We start from the raw sequence: 22,303 nt of genomic DNA on the forward strand, positions 1-22,303 counted from the left end.
GCAAGTGCACATTATCAGTTGGGCAAATTTTTCCCTTTCTGACAACTTAGCAGTAGTGTGTTAATTTCATATTTTAATCTGGATGGAAGTGCTCGGCGTAACATTACATTCATTTTAGTGTTTTGATCAGTAGGACTCTTCTGATTAGTTTCAAATATGGTGACCCATGGGTACCCTCTTTACTATGGTTAGCACAAAGTGAGAGAGAAGAAGAATGTCATGGTTATTCAGTTTTTTTTATCACACTAGTTTGTTATAAGGCATCATGTATCTGACAAGGTATATTTTCTAAGTAAATCACATAAACCTGGTCTATGCCTATTTTGTCCAACAATGGATGCTTGACTTATTAGTAACCATTCATAGATCTAAGCAACTTTAGCATTGACGATACTTGTGCCGACTCATAAATTTTTTTATTTAAAGCTTTATCATCAGAATAATGATAGCTTGCTGATAAAGTACATAAAACATTATGCATTCTATTCTTTAATTAGCAAAAAGAAATTCCATGATGTAGGGGAGATGACCCGGCTTGCAAAGGCATTTTAATGCATTTGTAATTTTCCATTTTAGCGAGAAATGCCCATGCTCGTTGTTGCTAAAAAGCAGTCGACCTTCAAACAATCTAACACGCAAACATAGGGTCAGATTGTATTAGGGCTGTCTAATATGTACTGGCCGAATTGTATCAATGCCTCTTCTATTCATCAATAATGGAACTAATAAAATATACAAACAACTGAAATTATGTTCTTTCCAAAGATTGCTAGACTGATTGAGAATATCGCCTGGCATCATCTCCCGGTATTGTTTTATGTGCAATCTTTTATCCGGTGTGTTTATTATCTTTTGTGGCATGGACCTGATACGAAAATATGCAATGTAGGACCGATTATATTGCCTACCAGATATTTGCCATTTGAACCATTCTCTTTATATTGCAATTAATAAATGTGTTTCGCATTTTGTCCTGTCACATCATATCTCTAATGTTCTGGCTTCAGTGCATTTTTTCCAGCTCTCCTTCATTTACTTTATAGAAGAAACTGAAAATTAGTGACACTTTCAATTCTTCTACTACCAGGAATACTAGAGATGTCAGGCATGAATGCTGGTATGGGATCTGCTCGTGGTGATCAACTGGAGGCAGGATTTGCGAAGCTTCAAGGCGAAGACTTCCAGTACATCATGCAATCTTATGAAATCATCGTGGGACGCAATTCCAAGAAAGGAAAGGTAGACTTTGATCTTAGCGCCGTTGGTGGAGATAGGGATGTTTCCCGCCGCCATGCACGCATCTTCTATGATTTTCAACACCGCTCGTTTGCCCTTGAGGTTCTGGGCCAACATGGCTGCTATGTTCAGAGGGTCCTTCACCGCCCAGGTGATGATCCCGTTAAACTGAAGTCTCAGGATCTCATTCAGATTGGACAAACACAATTCTACTTTCTCCTACCAGCTCGCCCCATCTTTGCATCCTTTGCTGCTGAGGGCACGCCACACTCATTTAATTTTCGTGGCCAAACCATTCATATTGATTCCGCCGCCACAGCTTCTCCTTGGCAAACTCATATTCCATCACAACCCATGTCTTCATCCGGCAAGCGCCCTGCCCATTCTGATTTTTCTGCTTCTCGTCACAATGGTTATGGCGGGGCCAATTGTGGCAATGGAATTAATGTTGGCACTGGAACTCAAGGACTGTTTACGGTGCCAATCAAGATGTCCTCTGCTGAACTGAAGACCGGGCCTATCAACGTTGAACGTGGTACGTTATCATTGTTACGTACTTATGCTATATCATTTCTCTCCTGTATTGTTTCCTTTGTGATATACTAACATAAAACAGACAACATATTACCTGTACTAATACTATCACTACTTTCTCCTAGACTGATTTGTGAGTTACAACTATTCGGCTACTAAAGTAGAGATATTTCCAATCATGAACTAATAGTATACGCAATCGTAAATGTGGAATCCACACTTTTTGCAATATACTTGCATCAGGAGTATACAAACATATGTGGAATCATATTGCTGGAAATTGTGGCTGTACTGAGATAAGTTCCTAAAATAAATACAATATCATTGTACAGCTACGTACCCTAACTAGCTTACTTTATTTCTGCAGCCAAAATATTAGAAACTAGAATCGCACACAAGGATGAAGACAAGAAGTTGGAGTATCATCTTGCCTCATGTGTTGCAATAATGGTATCAATCCACTGTGATGCTAGTGGTAGACAATGGATGCCTGTGGAAACAACTCCATGCAGAGGTTTGTTATGCAAGATTATTCATTTTTTTTCAGTTCTAGAATTCTAAAAATTAACTCTAACCGCCTTGATTAACACTAGCTAGTACGGAAAGCATAGTTGTTGGGCTGTACAATTGGTATTAGTTTTAGATTTCAATTAGTATACTTGTATGTTAACTTATATAAAAAACATATTTTTGATTTATTGAGTTATTCCTTTAATTAGCGTCCTTGAATAGAAAATAACAATGTTTCCATTGAAGATGAGATTTGTTCATATCAACAGAGTAAACTTAACATGTTATACCATGGAAAGACCAAAAATGTGTCTTGTTACATTTGTGTTAGTTTGCATCCATATTTCAGTTCACTAAGGAACTGTGTTTCCCAAGGTGCCTTTTCAGTTTTTTAGAGGAAAAGATCCGTCAATAAACCTTGAGCTTGCAATTATTTTAAAATCATTAGCCTTATTGTCTCATGCGCATCGAATTGTGGACAACACACTCCAAACTCACTTTCCCCCATTCAACATCGTCAACCTTATGGAATGTGTTGATTACTTGATTTCTCTTTTATGGTAGTGTGCATTAATTTGTAAGATTTAATTCACAGAGATCATGATATAACTCGCAATCTTTTGGAATGTTTTTGGACCGAAGTCTACAACCTTCCACTTGCTATCATTGAATATCAATTATTTCTGCATAAATTAATTAGTAAATTCAAGACTTGCTTGCGTTGTAGGATCCCTTCAACATGGTACAAGTTGCATGATACCTCATGACCCCATTGTTTATCAGTTAATTTTCTATTAATTTGTTACTCCCTCCGTTCCGAATTACTTGTCGCACGGATGGATGTATTTAGATGTATTTTCGTTCTAAATACATCCATTTCAACGACGAGTAATTTGGAACTGAGGGAGTAGATATCTTAGTTACCTCTCTACCTTAACAGTACGCTGCTACAGCCTACAACATCGTGATAATCTGTTTGCTATACATAGTACAGTTACACTTCTGAATTATCGCTTGTTGTGAATTAGTAAGGCATGCAAACTAATTCCTGATTGTTTTGCAGCTTACTGGAAAGTTCACTGCGATATGGCCCTATGGCAATGCCCAAAAGTACCTGGCAGCAGAGGATGGCTCATCAACCAGAACAGCTGAGAGGCCATGGCACAGGCTGTTGGAGCTGCTCAAGAATCACCCGGAGAGGTTTATCATGAGTTCAGTCTCTAGAGGCACAATAACATTAGAGTTCGTTTCGCTGGTCAGCTTGGCTGATAAGTTTTGCTCCCCTGAGGTTGATCAGGTCACTGCCAGGTTCGTTTCCAAAAAATAAAAATGGAGATTTCTCTTTTTTTGTGTCATCAGCTCATGTTGTAAGCCTGTCACCTCGGAGATTTCTACTTGTCTGTATCTTCAGCTCATTGTAAGCCTGTAGACCTTCGTGGGTAGGCTTTACTTGTGTACTTTTGGCACTGTCTGCTGTTAAGAAGAATAATCTGGATTTTTGGGTTGGTCGTCGGTTTATTTTCTTTGCTATATATTACTAATTCGCAAATTGGGTGAGTGCTTATTGTCACACTTGTTTTGTGCGATACTAGAGGAATAAAAGGCTTTAGCATCTGAGGAGCAATGGCTTCTTTTCTGGTATCACTTGTTCTGTCAGTTAGTAGCGCAAGTGTTGTCAAAAATAAATTGTGACCAAGCTAGAGATTTCTACCTTCTATTAACAAGGCCAAGAGGCCAAAGTTACAGATTCAACGGTCTCCCATGAATAAGAAGAGAAAACCAATGATGAAAGCATACTGTAAATTTACAGAAATGCTGAATAAATTGTGGCATGCACATTTTAAAACATGCTAGTTTTTGTTCTTCGCAAAGAAAAGAAAAAAGAACAAGAATTACTAGTGTCTAGAATTGCAACTTCTTTTGTGCAGTTAATTTATTCATTTTCCACAGGGCTCACGAATACATTTGTTTGCATCAAACTTAAAATCTGCACATGATACTTAGTCATGTGTGTGTATGATCTCTTGAGACTTGAAAAGACAGAAAGAAACAGCCAGGCGCCCAAGCTCACCTAGTAGTTTCCGGCTACACGGCGCCAGAAACAGAGGCACAAAGAAAGGCTGATGGCTCCAGAAAACGGCTGTAAGCTGCTCCACCAACCCTAAAACGAACCACAGGCTGGAAGAGTCCTTCTGCTGCTTCTAGTGTGTGGTCAATTGTTGAGGCTTTAGCATCTCAAGCCTAACAACTTCTCTTTGATGTGTTTTGGTACTGCAGACACCGCTGAGTAGAACAGTAGCTGTGATTATGGTATTCCTTCATGGAACTGAAGTTACCCAGAAAGCATGTGATTGGTGAAAATGTCTTGCCCATTTCTTACGAATTTGCTAGCAGCACACTCTGCTGCTGTTTTTTCGCTTCAATGTTTTTTACCAGTTTTATGTTCTGATCCAATCTTACGACTTTGTTAGTTCCATGGACGAATTGAGATGTTGAAGAATAACATGGCAAAAACATATGGATCTACCGAGTAGCACATTTTGATACACACCTCGGTGTTATCCCAAGACAATCCAACAGAACACACCAGCAATTGGCAATGACCCTGAGATAAAGCATTGATGTAAATATATAGTTGTGGCAAAGTTGCAATCCTTGGAAGGGTTGTAGTCTTGTATACATACATATAATGCATAGTCCAAAATGGATGAACGCCAGCTGAGGTCCAACATTTGCCACACATTGGCATTGATTGTTACACATGTCACAAAGGTAGTCACAAAGTTCCAGGTACAATTGATTCTCTGCTGATGCGGGGCTGGTCGCAAAGAGAAAATCAGTAAAACAAATAGAACAGCACAATACATATGAGCAAATACATACTATCATTTTCTATCTGGCTAGTTTCCTCCACACTGTCCGGCCACGGTTGATCTCGTCCCCGGCCCCAGCAAATCTCAAGCAGTGCAAGAACTGGCGCTGCTCTTCTGGGTGCAGTGCTGAAAACATCGATCCATTAGAATTTATCTCCTCCCCTCCTCTATATAGGTGAGAGAATCGACTATGTCATCATGCTGGCATTCTCTCCTGTAGTGAAGAGTGATTTTTTGCAACTCGTGCGTGAATATCCGAAGAGGCAACACCTTGTCATCTAAAAAAGGGAAACAACAGATATGGATATACTATACAATAAAGGGCAGTAATGATAAACTCTGACCTGTTCTATGCTCCACCTATGAAAATGCTAGTTTCTGAAACACATATGGTCCAACCAATGAATTACCAGCTTCTGTATGAATTTCCTTCTCTATGATTGACCAGACACCCTCAGTGTTAGTACTATACTCCATCAAACCCCTTTTTCTTGTTGGGTCCAGAAGTAGCACGGCGACTTTCAATATTGGCCACATTGCCATGTCTGGAGAATCTTTGCTCGCATCGAGTCCTCGAGCGATCTCACAAGCTTGTATTGCCACTCTGTCAAAAATAGATGAGCTCACATGCTTCCGAGACTTGTTTTGCTGCTCATGGTAGTGCGTGAGCATTATATCTTCTCCAATAAAAAGTGAAGCGCACACAAGAAACAGTTTGGCATCAGTGAACGTAAGGTACGGAAACATCTTCCTGTGGTAGTAATTGTACAGAATGATAGCCGTGTGAATCTGCAAAACCACAATCAAGCGTGACGAGTTAGCAGCTAATCAGTTTTATGCTATATATATGTAAAGAGGAACAATGTCTTGCATGCATTTAAGAAGAAAAGTAATTAAAAAAATGGAATATACACAAATAAAATGTTTTTTTGCGGATATACACAAACAAAATGTGACAAGCATTTCATGAATACGACAGGAAACTAGACTAATACAATTGCAATGGTAAATTGACAGGGGGGGGGACAATCCCTCCCCTCCCTCGTGTCGCCCCGCTTGGGCGACCCGAGGGGCGAAAACCCTAGCCCCGCCGTCCCCCTCCCCTCCTCGCCCTTCCCTCGCCGCCGCCTGAGGCAGCGGCTGCCGAGCAAGCTCGGCCCACTGCTGATGAAGGCGGCGGCGGGGCCCTCGCCGCCTCGCCTCCCGCGGGGGGCCTTTGGATCCGGGGCGGCGGCCCCGGCAGGTGTGGCGCCGCCGACTTCGGCTCCCGGTGGCGTGGGCGCGGGTCGGTGTTCTCTCGGCCGTGCGGGCGGCGAGAGCCCTGTGGTTGCGGCTCGGCGCGCGACGGCGGCGGATTCGTCTCCTGTCGCGTCAGATCTGGCCGCCCCACTCCCCTTCTTCCCCAACGAGCGCCTCCCCCCTCAGATCCGCACTTCCGCGGTCTTCTGCAGGTGGGAGTGGGCGACGGGGCTGCAGGACCGGGGGAAACCCCTAGCCAGCCGTGTCGGCTGCGACGGCGGCGACGCTCGCGGGCGCCGCTCACCTTCCTGGAGGTGCCGGTCAGGTCCTGCCCCCTACCCCCTTCCCCTTTGTTTCCCGGGTGAAATCCTCAACTTTGTTGGGTAGCGGCGATGCCCAGGGCGCCGTAACCTTCTTGAAGGCGTTGTTTTGGGAACAAAGATGGGTTGTGGGCTTCGTTGTGGTGTAGGTGGAGTGTGTCGGCGGCGGCGGCGTGTCTCCAGCGACGGCGGTGTCCTCCTGGGCGTGTGGTCAAGCTGGTTGGGTGCTCTTCGTTGGGCTGCAGGGCTCCTCCGGTGCCCGTGGATTCTCCAGGATGGGAGGGGATAGGGTTCCCCTCCTCCGGTGGCTGCTCTTCTGCTCGTCGAGCGAGCCGATGATCTGGTTTTGGCCACTGCTGCTGCCCATTTGTGCATTCCGACAGCCCGCCCCTGTTTCATGCCTGGACTCTTGCATTTGGCGTTGCTCTGTTTCAGATTAGGCGTCGTCGGCAGGCTGGGAACGCCTGGTTCCATCCCTGTGGTTTCCTGCGATGCCATTCATGCAGGTTCTAGGGTGAGCATGTCCATCGCTCACCGGTGCGGCGCCTCGAGCCAGGCGAGGAGGCAGGGGCCTTCTGTGACGATGGATCTAGATGGATGTGTCTCCTTCAAGCCCAAGCGTTCGGCTATGGCGTGCTTTGCTCCGTCGTCGGTGCTCTTTCCTGAGACGTTTAGCGTTTTTGCCTTGGTTCTCGGCGTGTTTGGGGTTCATGGCATCTCTAGCTATGCTTGCTAGCTTGTTGTATGCCTCTGCGAGCTGCTCCTAGGCGCCATTGTATCTTTGCCTTTTGTTTTCTTTTCTTTTAGTTGGAGTGTGATTGTATTCCGTCGCTGTAATCCTGACCGGTTGATGGCTTTATTATTCAGAGCCGGGCTCTTCTGGAGCCTACGTTCCAAAAAATTGACAGGGGGGAATGTAAGCATATGACCTAGCAAGGGCTGCAATCCAACAAAGCAAGCTAGCCTCATGTCGTACGAGATGCTATATGATGCGTCCCAACACCGTCACTACGTCTCTAGCCATCCTCCGATGTGGCGCACCTTCGCTACCGTCAACTGGGGAGACCACACCCCCGCCGCCGTCATTCGCATCGCATAGAGCGGTCTACCCAACAGTGCGCTCGCCGTTGTGTGCTCCATTACGCTTGCCGATTGGGCCTCCAATATGTGCATCTAGGCAGACCGCTCCAACTCAACCAGTTCACTATCCATTAAGCCCATCACCTTGATTTCTTGCCCATCAAACAAAAAAAATCCCGCCTTTCCTAGCTTATTCCTCCTATCTCCGGAGAGGAAGCCACCCCCTACTCAACTCTCCCGTGGCGGCAGAGTGGTAGAGAGGCACTAGTAGAAAAGGGGGCAATGGTCCAGGCCGGGTCAGCCCATTAGTCCCGGTTCAATCCAGAACCGGGACCAATGGGCGCATTGGACCCGGTTCGTGAGCCCTGGGGGCCGGCCGGGCCACGTGAGCCATTGGTCCCGATTCTTTTGGACATTTTGGTCCCGGTTGGTGGGACGAACCGTTATCAATGGGCCTTGGTCCTGGCCCATCACCATCGGCCCCGGTTGGTGGGACAAACCGGAAACAAAGGCAGCCCATTAGTGCCGGTTGGTGGCACGAACCGGGACTAAAAGGGTGGTCCTCGTTGCGGCCAGAGTTTAGTCCCACCTCGCCAACCAAAGGGGGCTCACACCGGTTTATAAGCCCCTCCCTCTCTGCCTTGTTGAGCTGCTCTCAAAGTGAAAATAGATGCCCTTATACAGGAAATTTGACCTAAATTCATATTGAATTTCTCTGAAGTTAATAGAAATTTATTATGAATTTAGGTCTAATTTTCTCTATAAGCGCATCTATGCTCATTTCTGAGTAGTTTTTTATATAGTTTTTTCTTTTCTGCTATATTTATTTTTTTCTATTTATTTCTGAGTTGTAATAAGTTATTAAAAATAAAAAAGATTTTAGTAAAGTTAATCACAACTATTTTTTCTTCTAATTATTTCTGAGTAGTTTTTATATAGTTTTTTCTTTTCTGCTATATTTATTTTTTCTATTTATTTCTGTGTGGTAATAAGTCATTAAAAATAAAAAAGAGGCGCAATGCTAGTTAATTCGCTTTAAGCCTTTCGGAATAGTGTAAACTGCACTGCACATAGCTCCGTGCAGTCTACCCTATTCCTCAAGGCTTGAAGCGAACCAACGTGCAGGTGAGCATTGAGCCTCTTCTTCATCGTCTCTACACTCAGGGCTTATAAACAGCTGCGAGTGCCTCTCGCTTGGCGAGGTGGGGCTAAAAATGGGGCAATGGTCCAGGCCGATCGGGTCAGCCCATTAGTCCCGGTTCAATCCAGAACCGGGACCAATGGGGGCATTGGACCCGGTTCGTGAGCCCCGGGGGCCGGCCGGGCCACGTGGGCCATTGGTCCCGGTTCGACTGGACCTTTTGGTCCTGGTTGGTGGGACGAACCGGGACCAATGGGCCTTAGTCCTGGCCGACCACCATTGGCTCCGGTAGGTGGGACGAACCGGGACCAAAGGCAGCTCATTATGGTTCGGCCCTCGTGATACCATGCCAACTTTCAACTTTCAACTTTTTCAGAGTTCATTTGAAATGCTTTAATGCAGAAAACAACAGAAAATAAATAATGCAGAAAACAAAAGAAAAAAACTGGAAAAAATAAAATAAATAAAGCAAAAAGAAAACAAAAAAAGTGTATTCAAATTTGAAAACTAATGACACTAACAGAAAGTTTATAATTTTTCTAAAATTAAAAGCAAAAGGAATTAAAAAGTAAAGCAAAAACACAAAAGAAAATAAATAATGCAGAAAACAAAACAAAAAATCTGGGGAAAAAATAAAAATAGCAACAATAAGTATTTTGTTGTAAGTAGAAACAAAATAAAATAAATAAAGCACGAAACAAAACAAAAAAACAAAAAAAGTGTTTTCAAATTTGAGAACTAATGGCACTAACAGAAAGTTTAAAATTGTTCTAAAACTAAAAGCAAAAAAGAATTAAAAAATAAAGCAAAAAAACAAAAGAAAATAAATAATGCAGAAAACAAAACAAAAAATCTGGGAAAAACATAAAAATAGCAACAATAAGTAAAGGGAAAAAAGTGCCTCCTACTGGGCACCCACGGCTTGAATACGACTAGAAACCCACCATGGGCCAGGATTCAGGCCCGCAGGTGGCCCAGTAGGCCCATCAGGCAACGCGGTAGTAAGTACTCCCGTAAGCCTGCAGTGGAGAGGAGCTCGAGAGGGATGCGGCAGTGGGGCTTATAAACCACTGCGCGCCCCTCTCAGCTAGCGAGGTGGGACTAAATTTCGTGCCGCACCGTGCCAGCACATGACCATTGGTCCCGGTTCGTGGCTCCAACCGGGACCATTGCGTCCCGGTTGGTGGCACCAACCGGGACCAAAGCCCTCTACTTCCCGCCCTTTGGGCTGCTGAAAAGTGACCTTTGGTCCCGGTTGGTGGTACCAACCGGGACTAAATGGGTCATTGGTCCCGGTTGGTGCCACCAACCGGGACTAAAGGCTTTGCTATATAAGGAAAATTTTAGAACTGCATCCCCACTTCGATCTCTCCTCCTCCTCTCGATCTCCCGACGTCGTCGCCTGCCGCCACCTCGCCGTCGCCGCCCCGTCGCCACCCCGCCCCGACGCCGTCGCTGCCACGCCCCGACACCGTCGCCGACCCACCCCGCCCCGCCGCCGTCGCCGCCCCGCCCCGCCCCGCCGCCGTCGCCACCCCGCCCCGCCCTGCCTCCCCGACGTCACCGCCCCCGACGCCGTCGCCGCCCCGCGCCGCACCTCGCCTTCACCGTCGCCGTCGCCGTCGTCGTCGACCTCGCCGTGAGCAATTTAGATTTTTGTTAGATTTTTGTTTGATTTTTTTTGTAGTTTATAGATTTTTTTTGTTAGATTAGATATGTAGTAATTTAGATATGTAGTTCATATTATGTTAATTTAGATTATGTAATTAATTTGTTCATATTGTGTTAGATTTTTTTCTGTTAATAGATTTTTTTGGTGTAATTAATGTGTTCATATTGTGTTAGATTTTTTTCTGTTAATAGTTTTTTTGGTGTAATTAATGTGTTCATATTGTGTTAGATTTTTTTTCTGTTAATAGATTTTTTTGGTGTAATTAATTTGTTCATATTGTGTTAGATTTTTTTCTGTTAATAGATTTTTTTGGTGTAATTAATTTGTTCATATTGTGTTAGATTTTTTTCTGTTAATAGATTTTTTTGGTGTAATTAATTTGTTCATATTGTGTTATATTTTTTTTTCTGTTAATAGATTTTTTTGGTGTAATTAATGTGTTCATATTGTGTTAGATTTTTGTTCTGTTAATAGATTTTTTTGGTGTAATTAATGTGTTCATATTGTGTTAGATTTTTGTTCTGTTAATAGATTTTTTTGGTGTAATTAATGTGTTCATATTGTGTTAGATTTTTTTTCTATTAGTAGATTTTTTTGGGTGTAATTAATGTGTTCATATTGTGTTAGATTTTTTTTCTGTTAATAGATTTTTTTGGTATTAATTTGTTCATAGTATGTTTGGTGATATTATTGTTAATAGATTTTTTTGGTGATATTTAGATTGTGTTAGTAATTAAGTACTATAATTGAACTATCTAGTTAGAAAAATATAATTACTACTTTATTTATTTATAGTAAGTGCTTAGTAGTTGAACTAGATAGTTGATTTAATTAATAAAACTACTTTATTTAACTATATATAAAAGTACGTAGTTCCCGCATCGACGTCGGCGATGCCTATCCCGCATCCTCGTCGTCGTCGACTCGGCGGTGGAGGCCTGCTTGATCAGGGCATGTTCGGGACTGGGCTCCGCCGGGATGGTATTGGGAGGTGCTACCTTCTGGGGACGTAGGTTGGTGAGGAGGCAGCCCGTTGTTGACCCGATCCTTGTTTGGTGGTGGTCGCGTGGGACAGTAATGGTGCCGAGGCTTCCGGACACCGCGGAGGTGGTACGTCACAGTGTCAGCGAGGAGGACGAGCACGTTCTTCGCTACATGGTTGCGTTGGAGGGCAGGTTCGACAATACCTGGCAGGTTCTTCAGGGATCTCACTGGAGCTATGGTCCTGTGATCGTTCCTTATCTTTGGGTGTCCACCGCCCACGACGATACCCGTCGGGCGCTACGGTTCTAGCTGTATTACTTAGCGATGCTATATGTATGATAGTATTCGAGGAGTATTCGACGATGTACGGACACAAGAGATGATGTACTTTTGGTTATAATTGAATGCATGCTAATATGAATACTACTTTATTTTACGATTTGGTTTTGCTTATTGAATGCTCATATTGGAAAAGTACTCCTACTTTGAATGCTCATATTTGGTTTACGCCGACGTGGGGGTAGCTTCTCCTTCATTCCCGTGTGCTAGACAATTTGTTGTAATAATGCACTCAGGAATGAAAGGAGGAGCTACATACCATCTGAAAGTGCAATCATGCCCTTAATCATATTTTGATGTTGATGACAACACATATGCTCGGGACTAATCATGTGTATCAAGTATATCTCAGGATTATGTTCCAAAGACCGTGTGCATGGATCATGACTAGGGACAAAAGCATATAACTCAAGAATGGAGATACAAGATGTTGACTTCATTTATGGTTTGTTCTTGAGTATAGGGATCCCGCACTATTAAGAGGGGATCGATGGATCTGTGAAAAACTTGCTCAAAGTTGCTACCTTACCTTCGGACATCCGGTGTTCTACGGACGTCCGGTCCTTCCTGATTGACGTCCGATACTTCCACAACAGAAACATTTTTACGGATGTCCGGAACCCTCCGGACGTCCGACGCTTTCACATCAGAAGCATTCTTACGGATGTCCGGCCCAGCTCGGACGTCCGTATCCTGTACACTGGATTGTGGGTCACACTTTTCATAGCGGCCGGTCGTCCGATGGCTGTCGAACGTCCGGACTCATTTGGGCCTCCGGACGTCCGACGTTCTCCGGACGTCCGGCCATCCTGTACCCCAAACGGTCACTTTTTCCCACCACCTATATATACTCCCTTCCCTTCCACGGGATAGGGTTGACCATTCACTTTGAGCCCCCACAAGAACACTCCTCACTCTCTCTCTCATTCATCCACACTATATCCTAGATTCCAAGTGTTCTAGGAGCTTTTTGAGAGAAGTTCTCCAATCAAGTGATAGATCCACTTCTTCCCTTTCTTTGCACCAAAGGAATTCGTGACTTGAGCAAGTTTTGAGCATTTCCCCATCGTTCTTGTTACTCTTGGAGGTTGGAGACTCCTAGGCGGTAGGAGTCATCCGGAGAGGAATCGACCTTTGTGATTACCCTCCGAAATGTTTGTGAGGGTTTGGAGACCACCCCAAGGTCTACCACTAGTGGTTGAGAAATGCCTCCGTGGTGTTGTCTCAAAGAGAGAATAGGGTGAGCCTTCGTGGCATTGGTGTGCCTTCGTGGTAACATCCACCTCTCTAAACGGTGACGTAGCTTCCCTCCAAGGAAGTGAACATCGGCTTACATCCTCGTCTCTCGGAGTTGCGGTTATTCCTAACCCTATCTCTCTATTTGTGGTTACTTGTCTCTTAGCACTTACTTATCTCATCGTGTGCTTACTTACTCATATATTTGTGCCACTTGATTATCTTGCTTAGCTCATTAGTATCATACTTGCAATTGTTAGGCTCACTTTCGTTTTCCACATTATTGCCTAAAATTGCTTAGTAATAATTAAAATTTGTAATTGTACCTATTCACCCCCCCCCCCTCTAGGTCCATCTCGATCCTTTCAATTGGTATCAGAGCCTCGTGCTCTATTCTTGTGGCTTAACCGCCCTAGAGCGAGATGAACCCAGATGGGACTCCCCTGGTTGTAGATCCTAAGGATAAAGGCGAGGCTTCTTCTGAAGTCAAGTCCTTTACGTCTCAGGAGCTAGAACGGGCCCTTGCTAAGAAAAAAGAGGAGCATGATGCTTCTCTTGAGGCCTTGGTCCAACTGAGATTAGCCACGTTGTCCGCGGTGCTTGCACCACACTCAAGTGGTGTGAGTCTGAGCCCAACTGTGCCTACTTCATCACTTGGTCAACAACCTCCTAGCAATGAACACACCAGTGTTCCTTGGCTTTACGCAAGACCTCAGGTTGAGAAACCAAGATATAACCCTCAAGGCAAACCTCCTTTACTTACTGCTACTGCCGATTTTGCATTGTGGAAAGTTGCTATGCAGGATCATCTTCGACATGGAAACGATGAGATGCTGGAGATTATAGAGTATGGCTATCATGTGCTTGATCCAAAGAACCCCACACCAAGAGAAATATATGAAAAGAACCTCAATGACACGGCAATCATGTGTATAAGGAGAGGTATGGATGAAAAGCAAAGGAGATCGTTCATACACATCAAAAGTGCCAAGGAACTATGGGAAAGTATTATACGATCCAGGACTGGCACTTCTACCCTCCAGAGTGCTCAATATGAAATTGCCAAAGGGAAATTGCAAAAATTTTGTATGGAAAAAGGTGAAACCCCCAATCAACTCCTTGAGCGTCTCATGACTCTCACTGCGGATATTGAGTCATGTGAGTGTGACAAGATTCAAGATGGGTTCAATATGACTAAGAGGTTTCTTGTGGATAAGTTGCTTCATGCTCTTGCTCCATATCATCATCAAATGGTGTGGGACATAAGACAACACCATACCTTCAAAGAAATGACTACAGATGACATCATATCCACCTTCCAACTATTTGAAGAATCAAAGGCCAATGCCACAAAACATCTTGCCATGCATGGTTCCCCATCATCAAAAATCAATCTTGCGTTGAAGGCCAAGCAAGTATGTGAAGATGAGCAAAGTGAAGAAGAAGAAGAAGATGATGAGGATGAAGATGGTAATGAGATTGACTCCGACGAGGGCCCTCCGTATGAAGACACGGCTCTTTTTGTCAAGAAGTTTAGCGCCGGAAAATTCAAGGGAAGATTTAAAAAAAAGTGAGAAAATGTTACAACTGTGAAGAAACCAGTCACTTCTCCAACGAGTGCCCTTATGAGAAGAGAGAAGATAAACCAAGGTTTCCCAAGACCTTTCCCAAGAAGAAGTTGCCAAATCCTTTGAACTCCAAGCTCAAGAAGAGAGATGGAATGGCAATGGTTGCTCAAGAAGAATCTGATCCGGATGATGTTAGTGGTGTTGCCGGAGTTGCTCAAGACTCTCAAAACACGTTGAGGTTAGTAAACAGGAGTGGTGACGTGGTCACCTACAACTACATGAAAGATTACAAGGGCAACGCTCACAAGTGCCTAATGGCAAAGGCCATGGTTGAAGAAGGAGAGGACCAAAGCTCTTCTGACAAGGTCAAGGTAACTCCACGATCAAATCCTCCTCTTTTCACACCTTCTACTCCTAGTGATGAGTACCTTGATGCGGAGGATAGCTATGAGGATGATGATCTAGATGATCCTATGATTGCTAAACTTAATAAGTTCATGTGCTCCCTCAAAGGAAAGAAACTCACTATGTTTCGTATGCTTATGGAGATGGTGAGTAAGCACACCATCACCATTAAGGAACTCGAAACCCTCGTCACCGAGGAAAAGGAAAAGTGTGAAATCCTTGAGCGGAAAGTCCAATATGAGGAAGCACGAAATGGTGAACTATGCTTAAAAATTGGTGCAAACATTGATGTTCACACTAATGATCTTGCCTCCTTGAAAAAGGCTATTGACTCTTGTGACAAGTTAATGAATGATAAAAGCAAGCTTGTGAAGTCTCATGCTTCTCTATCTAAGGATTGTGAGCTTCTATCCGTGTCCCTCAAGACTAAGGAAGGAGAGCTCACCGTTCTTAGAAAGAGTTTTGAGACGCTCAAACTTACTTATCTTGAAACTTTAGCCAAGGCTTTACTCTTCCCCTATTATAAATGTTGATGCTTGTGCTACTAACTCTGGTAGTGATCTAGCATCTATTCTTGAGGAAAATCATTTTCTCAAGGCTCAAATTGAGAAAGGTCTCATGACATGTGCTCAAGGGCAAAAGAATCTTGATGAGATTTTGAGTCAACACAATGAGGTGTTTGCCAAATAGGGACTTGGGTTTGACCCTAGCACAAGTAAGAAGAAGACGTCCTCCCAAAAGTGCACAACTCCTCTAAACGAAACTTTTGTAAGAGAAGGGCACAAGGAGAAAGGTAAGGTTGTGAGTGGAAAGGCCACAAGGGGCATGCCCACTCTCAACAAGCCTAAAGAGTTCATGCCTCCTTCCTATGTACTTCGGAAGACTAAGGATGGAGAAGTCTTTGCAAAATTTGTTGGTCCTCGAAATGCATTCCGTTTCTATGCTATTTGGGTCCCTAAGACCCTTGTAACTAACTTGAGAGGTCCCATTGCAAAATGGGTGCCTCTAACCAAGTCCTAATTGTGTGTAGGTAAGCTTCTCCGGTGGAGTGAAATGGGTGATTGATAGTGGATGTACAAATCATATGACCGGAGATAGCAAATTGCTCTACGATTTCATGGAAGCTATTCAACCATTCATGAGCATTATGTTTGGTGGAGGTTCAAAAGGAAAGGTACTCGGGTTGGGCAAGGTGGCTATCACCAATGACATGTCTCTTGCAAATGTTATGCTTGTCCAATCCCTTAAATATCACTTGCTTTCTGTTCGCCAATTGGCTTCTGTTGGTTATGATACACTCTTTGGACTAACGGATGTGAAAGTCTTTAAGAGAGATACTCTCGAAGTGGCCTTTGTTGGAGAGTTGGATGGCAACCTTTACACGGTTGATTTCTCAAAAGAGAGCACATTCCATGCAACTTGTCTAATGGCCAAGGCTGACAAGGGGTGGCTATGGCATCACCGGCTAGCCCATGTCGGTATGAGAAATCTTCAAGATCTCTTAAAGGGAAATCACATCCTTGGACTAACCAATGTCTCTTTTGAGAAAGATCGTGTGTGTAGTGCATGCATAGCTAGGAAGCAACATCAATCAAAGCACCCACCCAAGAACATAGTATCTACTTCAAGGCCCCTAGAACTCCTTCATGTGGATCTTTTTGGGCCTCCTTCATGGGATAGTCTTGGTGGGAAAAAGTATGGGCTTGTCATTGTTGATGATTACTCAAGATATACATGGGTGTTCTTCCTCAAGTCCAAGGACGAAACGAAGATCACCTTCATCGATTTTGCCAAGCAAGCTCAACGCAAGTTTGACAGAGAAATCCGAGCAATAAGGAGTGACAATGGGTCTGAGTTCAAGAACTATACCTTGGAAGAATTTCTTAGTGATGAAGGGATTGAGCATCAATATTCATCTCCATACACTCCTCAGCAAAATGGTGTAGCCGAACGGAAGAACCGTACACTTATAGAATTGGCAAGGTCCATGTTGGATGAATACAAGTCACCACATAGTTTTTGGGCTGAAGCTGTCAATACCGCATGCCATGCATCAAACCGACTCTTCCTCCGCACTATATTGGAAAAGACTCCATATGAGCTTCTAACTGGTAACAAGCCAAATGTCAAGTACTTTCGTGTATTTGGATGCAAATGTTTCATTCTCAACAAAAGAGAACGGTTAGGAAAATTTCAATCCAAAACTATTGAGGGTATATTTGTTGGTTATGGATCAAACTCTCACGCCTATAGAGTCTACAACAAATCCAATGGATGTGTTGTAGAAACTTGTGACGTGGTGTTTGATGAATTTAATGGCTCCCATGGGGAGCAAGTTGATCTAAGTGATGTAGGTGAAGAAGATTCTTCTCAAGACATTTTGAACATGGGTGTTGGTGCACTTCTTCCTATGGAACCAGAACCTCATGATGATCAAGAAGAAGATGGAGGTCTCACGCATCATCAAACTACTTCAACATCCATACCAACACAACTTCCTATTGTTCAACCTATATCCTTAGCCCAAGTTGATGAGGTTGATCAAGTCTCACTAAATGATAACCATCAAGAACAAGATCATCATCAAGAGCAAGAACAAGAAAGTCCAATCATGGATGACGAACCTCAACAAATGCAACATGAACAAGAAGATCTTCATCCACACGTGAATGATCCATATGTTGAAGATGTGGATGATGGACATGAAGTTGAACCTCGTGAAACCCTCACCTCCATCATGCCTCGAGTGGCCGGTCGTGTTGATGTTGAAAAAATCCTCACCGGCATCTCGGAAGGTAGAGTCACTCGTAAACATTTGACAAACTTTTGTGCTCACTTCTCGTTTGTGTCTAGTATTGAACCACTCAAGGTACAAGAGGCTTTGATGGACAACGATTGGCTTGTTGCTATGCAAGAAGAGTTGAACAGTTTTGAACGCAACCAAGTGTGGTCACTAGTCAAGAGGCCGTCCACCGAGCACAACGTCATTGGAACAAAATGGATTTTCAAGAATAAGCAAGATGAAAATGGTGTCATCATCCAAAACAAGGCAAGGTTAGTGGCACAAGGGTACTCACAAGTTGAAGGTTTGGACTTTGGTGAGACCTTTGCTCCTGTTGCCCGTCTTGAATCCATTCGCATTTTACTTGCTTATGCCGCTTTCAATGGTTTTACATTACATCAAATGGATGTGAAGAGTGCTTTCCTTAACGGTCCTCTACAAGAAGAAGTATATGTGTCACAACCACCCGGGTTCGTTGACCCCTTTCACAAAGACTATGTGTATAAACTTCATAAGGCTTTGTATGGTCTCAAAAAAGCACCTCGTGCTTGGTATGATCATTTGAAGAAGTTTTTACTCGATGATGGTTTTGTGAGAGGGGTTATCGATCCCACTCTTTTTACTAAGAGGGACAAGGGTAATTTGATTCTATGCCAAATCTATGTAGATGACATCATTTTTGGTTCTCCTAACATTCATTTGTGCAAGAAGTTTGCGGATTCCATGACCAAGAATTTTGAAATGTCACTCAATACGGATTTGAAGTTCTTCCTCGGTTTTCAAATTCAACAATTTCAAGAAGGAATTTTCTTATCTCAAGCAAAGTACCTCAAGGATATTCTAGAAAAGTTTGGTATGTCTGACGCTAGTCCATGCAAGACACCCATGCCAACCAAAATCACTCTCACTGAAGACACAAATGCTACTCCTTTCGACCCATCTACTTACCGCTCTATGATTGGTTCATTGCTTTATCTTTGTGCATCTAGACCAGACATCATGTTCAGTGTATGCATGTGTGCTAGATTTCAAGCTTTCCCTAAGGAAAGTCATCATAAAGCGGTTAAGCATATTCTTAGATACCTTGTTCACACCCCAAAGTTGGGCCTCTAGTACCCCAAGGATGCTAAGTTTGATCTCATTGGGTACACGGATGTGGATTGGGCTGGAGACAAAGTGGATCGTAAGTCCACATCTGGTGCATGTCAGTTTCTTGGACGATCCTTGGTGAGTTGGTCCTCGAAGAAACAAAATTTTATTGCTCTCTCTACCACAGAAGCTGAATACATTGCTGCCGCTAGTTGTGCAACTCAGTTGTTATGGATGAGGCAAACTTTGAAGGATTACAGTATCACCTATAGAAATGTGCCACTTCTGTGTGATAATGAAAGTGCCATCAATATTGCTGAGAACCCCAAAGATCATCTCCGCACCAAACACATTGATATTAGGTATCATTTCTTGAGAGATCATGTTGAAAAGGGTGATATTCACATTGATCACATTGGTACAGATTTTCAACTAGCAGATATCTTCACCAAACCTCTAGATGAAGCAAGGTTCTGTCGACTTAGGCGTGAACTTGGTATCTTGGAGCTAGACAACATTATGTAAAATCTAGTACCCAGTCATGCATGAATCTAATGTCTTGTCATGATGTAGGCATATACTTAGGGGGAGACATTCAATCCATGAATGTTCTCACCCTACTCAATGCATACAAAGAACCAACACTCTCAAAGTATCCATGGGTCTAGACCTATGGTGCTTTAACATGATGGAGTAGTGACTATGCACTTAAAGTTCAAGTCTTTCTGTGTCATGTCATGTCTACTCGGACATGGTGGAATTAGCCACCACTTGTAGTCTATGGCTATGATTGAGTAAGATAGGATCTGAGTTACTAAAATAGATAAGGTTTACTGTGAGAAAATGCTTTTCTCATCATCATGATCAGCCCTCCTGTCCAAACTTCTGGCGTCGGACGTCCGTAGGTTCCGGACGTCCGTGTGGTATTTCACTGCCGGACGTCCGTAAGCATCCGGACGTCCGTATATTCTGCTCTGGTTACCTTCGACCGGTCGTCCGGCCTCGCTGGACGTCCGTAAAATCCACTCTGGTTCACTTAAGTTGGCCTAGCAAATGAAGCTCCGGACGTCCGGAAGACTCCGGACGTCCGTAAAAACCGTTCTGTTACAATATGCCCGGTCGTCCGACGCTGTCGGACGTCCGTAAAATCATCTCTGTTATCCTCTCTTAGCTGATGGTCCTGACTCCGGTCATCCGTCCGTTCCCGGACGTCCGGACGCATATATGACTCCGGTCGTCCGTAGGCTCCGGACGTCCGTACGTTTCTACTGGGGTCTATATATCCTGCGCCGTAGGGTTTTGGTCAACCAACCCCATCCTCTCCACTCGGTTCGCCGCCGCCGCCGCTCCTATTGTGCGTCTTCTCCCCGCAGCCGCCCGCCGCCGTACCCCTCGCCGGGGTTTCTCCCCGCCGCGGATCTGCCACTTGCCGTCCGGCCCGTCCTGCCGTCCGGCCGCGGATCTGCTCGGAGCTTCTCTCCCCGCCCGTCCGTCGACCCCCCCCCCTCTCGGCTCCTCCCTGCTCTTCCTCGCAAGGTAGGGCACAACCTCCTCATGCATTTACCCCCCCTCTCCACTTGGTTCACCCTGATCTATGGAGGGGTGTTGACATGTGCTTTCCTTCTCCCCTAGGTCACGATGCCTCGGTCCAAGCACTCCGCACGCAAGAAAGTCGCCCGAGGGGCGGCTCGTCCGTCTTGTCATGGTGGCTCCGATGACTCCCAGGAGGAAGATCGCCCTCGGAAACATGCCGCTCGTCCTCCCAGCTCGTCCAGTGATTCCTCTTCGGAGGGGTCCGATTTTGAGGATGAGCTTGAAGAGGTGGATCCGTCCCTGATGATTGGCGTCCGCGTCGCTGCCCCCAAGCCCGGCGCTCGTCGTCCAACATTTCAACCTCCTCCTCCTCCGGTGCAACCCCACGGTGATGCCCGTCACATCTCCATTGAGCCTCCACTATCACTCGGCCGTCATGTTAAGCGTTTCAATGAGGTCCCCAAATCTTCTTATCTCAAATTGCGTCGTGATGTAGATCAATTTACTGTTGTTAGGGATTCTCAGGATAGTCGTTTTCGCACAAATGTCCAAGACGACATCTTCACCACGATTGTCATCCCTAAAGGCTTGTCACTTCATGTTTGCATTGATCTTGAGCACATTCGCACTCATGCGGAGAAATATCCGGGAGCCATTGAGCTCATTGAGTCGTCAAACCTTGCTGCTCCATTCGCCTTTCAACACGATTTTAACCACGCTGCCATCCATCAATTTTATGCCACATGTTACTTTGCTCCTGATAACACTGTCACATGGATGACTCCGACACTGCACTCACAACATCTTATGTCGAGTTTATCACCGCACTTGGATTTCCCGACACTGGGTTCAAAATCCACACCAATGACCCCAACCATAAGCCCAAAGGCATTGCGGTCTGTGCGGATCTCCTTAGACCCATATCATCTTTGTCTAGTACTGAAAAACAAAAGGGTCTAAATCAAGTCTCCATTTGGCGTTTTCCATTCAACTTCATTTATCAGTGTGTCATCCGCACCATTTATCCCAAGATGGGTGACAAGGGCTCATGCAGCAGCTACTGCATTGATCTCATGCATCACCTCTACACATCTCCTAAAGGGAAGATAAATATTCCACACTTTTTATGGCATGAGATTCGCCTTGCTAGCTTCCAGCACAAGCGGGCTTTCCCTCATGCACCTTTTCTTCAGGCATTTATCGAGAGTGTCGCTCCCTTTCCCATTGCACGCACTCATATACATGAGAGATGGGTCATCCCACCTCACATGGCGGCTGACCATGTTCCTCCTCCTCCCGCTACTGCTAGTCGCACCGCCGCTAGTTTTCCCTCTCACGCTACCCATCCTCCTTCCAGTGATGCCCCCTTTGGGCGCATTGCTCGTTTTCTTGGGAAGGCTCATTCATCCATGATGAAGATGTTCACCTTCCATTGCTCCCAACACCACGATGTGGTCACCCGCATGGTCACTTCCAAGAACGCTCTGAAGGCTCGTCTGAGAGACTCAGGCGTATATGATGTGAGTGACGATGAGCGTCCTCCTGCAGCTCCCCCTTCTGATTTTGGTTTTCCCTCCGGTCCCGAGTGGGCTGATTTCTTTGACGAGGCTGGTGGCAGTGGTGTTCATGATGATGATGATGAGGATGATCTTTAATACTGTCATGTCATTCCCCCTAGTTTTTTTGGATACTTGATGCCAAAGGGGGAGTAGGCTCCATATGCATTACTCTAGCTCATTATGTAATCGAACCTATGTTAGGA

General features: G+C 44.5%; 1 protein-coding gene across 1 annotated transcript; it reads left to right on the forward strand.

Annotated features, from left to right (window-relative positions):
• Positions 1-1,098: 1,098 nt before the first annotated feature.
• Positions 1,099-4,567, forward strand: LOC123114892 (FHA domain-containing protein FHA2-like). Its single transcript, XM_044536267.1, has 4 exons — positions 1,099-1,771; positions 2,138-2,220; positions 3,344-3,588; positions 4,558-4,567. The coding sequence occupies exons 1-4, from the start codon at positions 1,099-1,101 to the stop codon at positions 4,565-4,567; spliced, it is 1,011 nt and encodes a 336-aa protein (XP_044392202.1).
• The last annotated feature ends 17,736 nt before the right edge of the window (positions 4,568-22,303 follow it).

The sequence above is a fragment of the Triticum aestivum genome, chromosome 5B (assembly GCF_018294505.1).
Source record: "Triticum aestivum cultivar Chinese Spring chromosome 5B, IWGSC CS RefSeq v2.1, whole genome shotgun sequence".
Lineage (NCBI taxonomy): Eukaryota > Viridiplantae > Streptophyta > Magnoliopsida > Poales > Poaceae > Triticum > Triticum aestivum.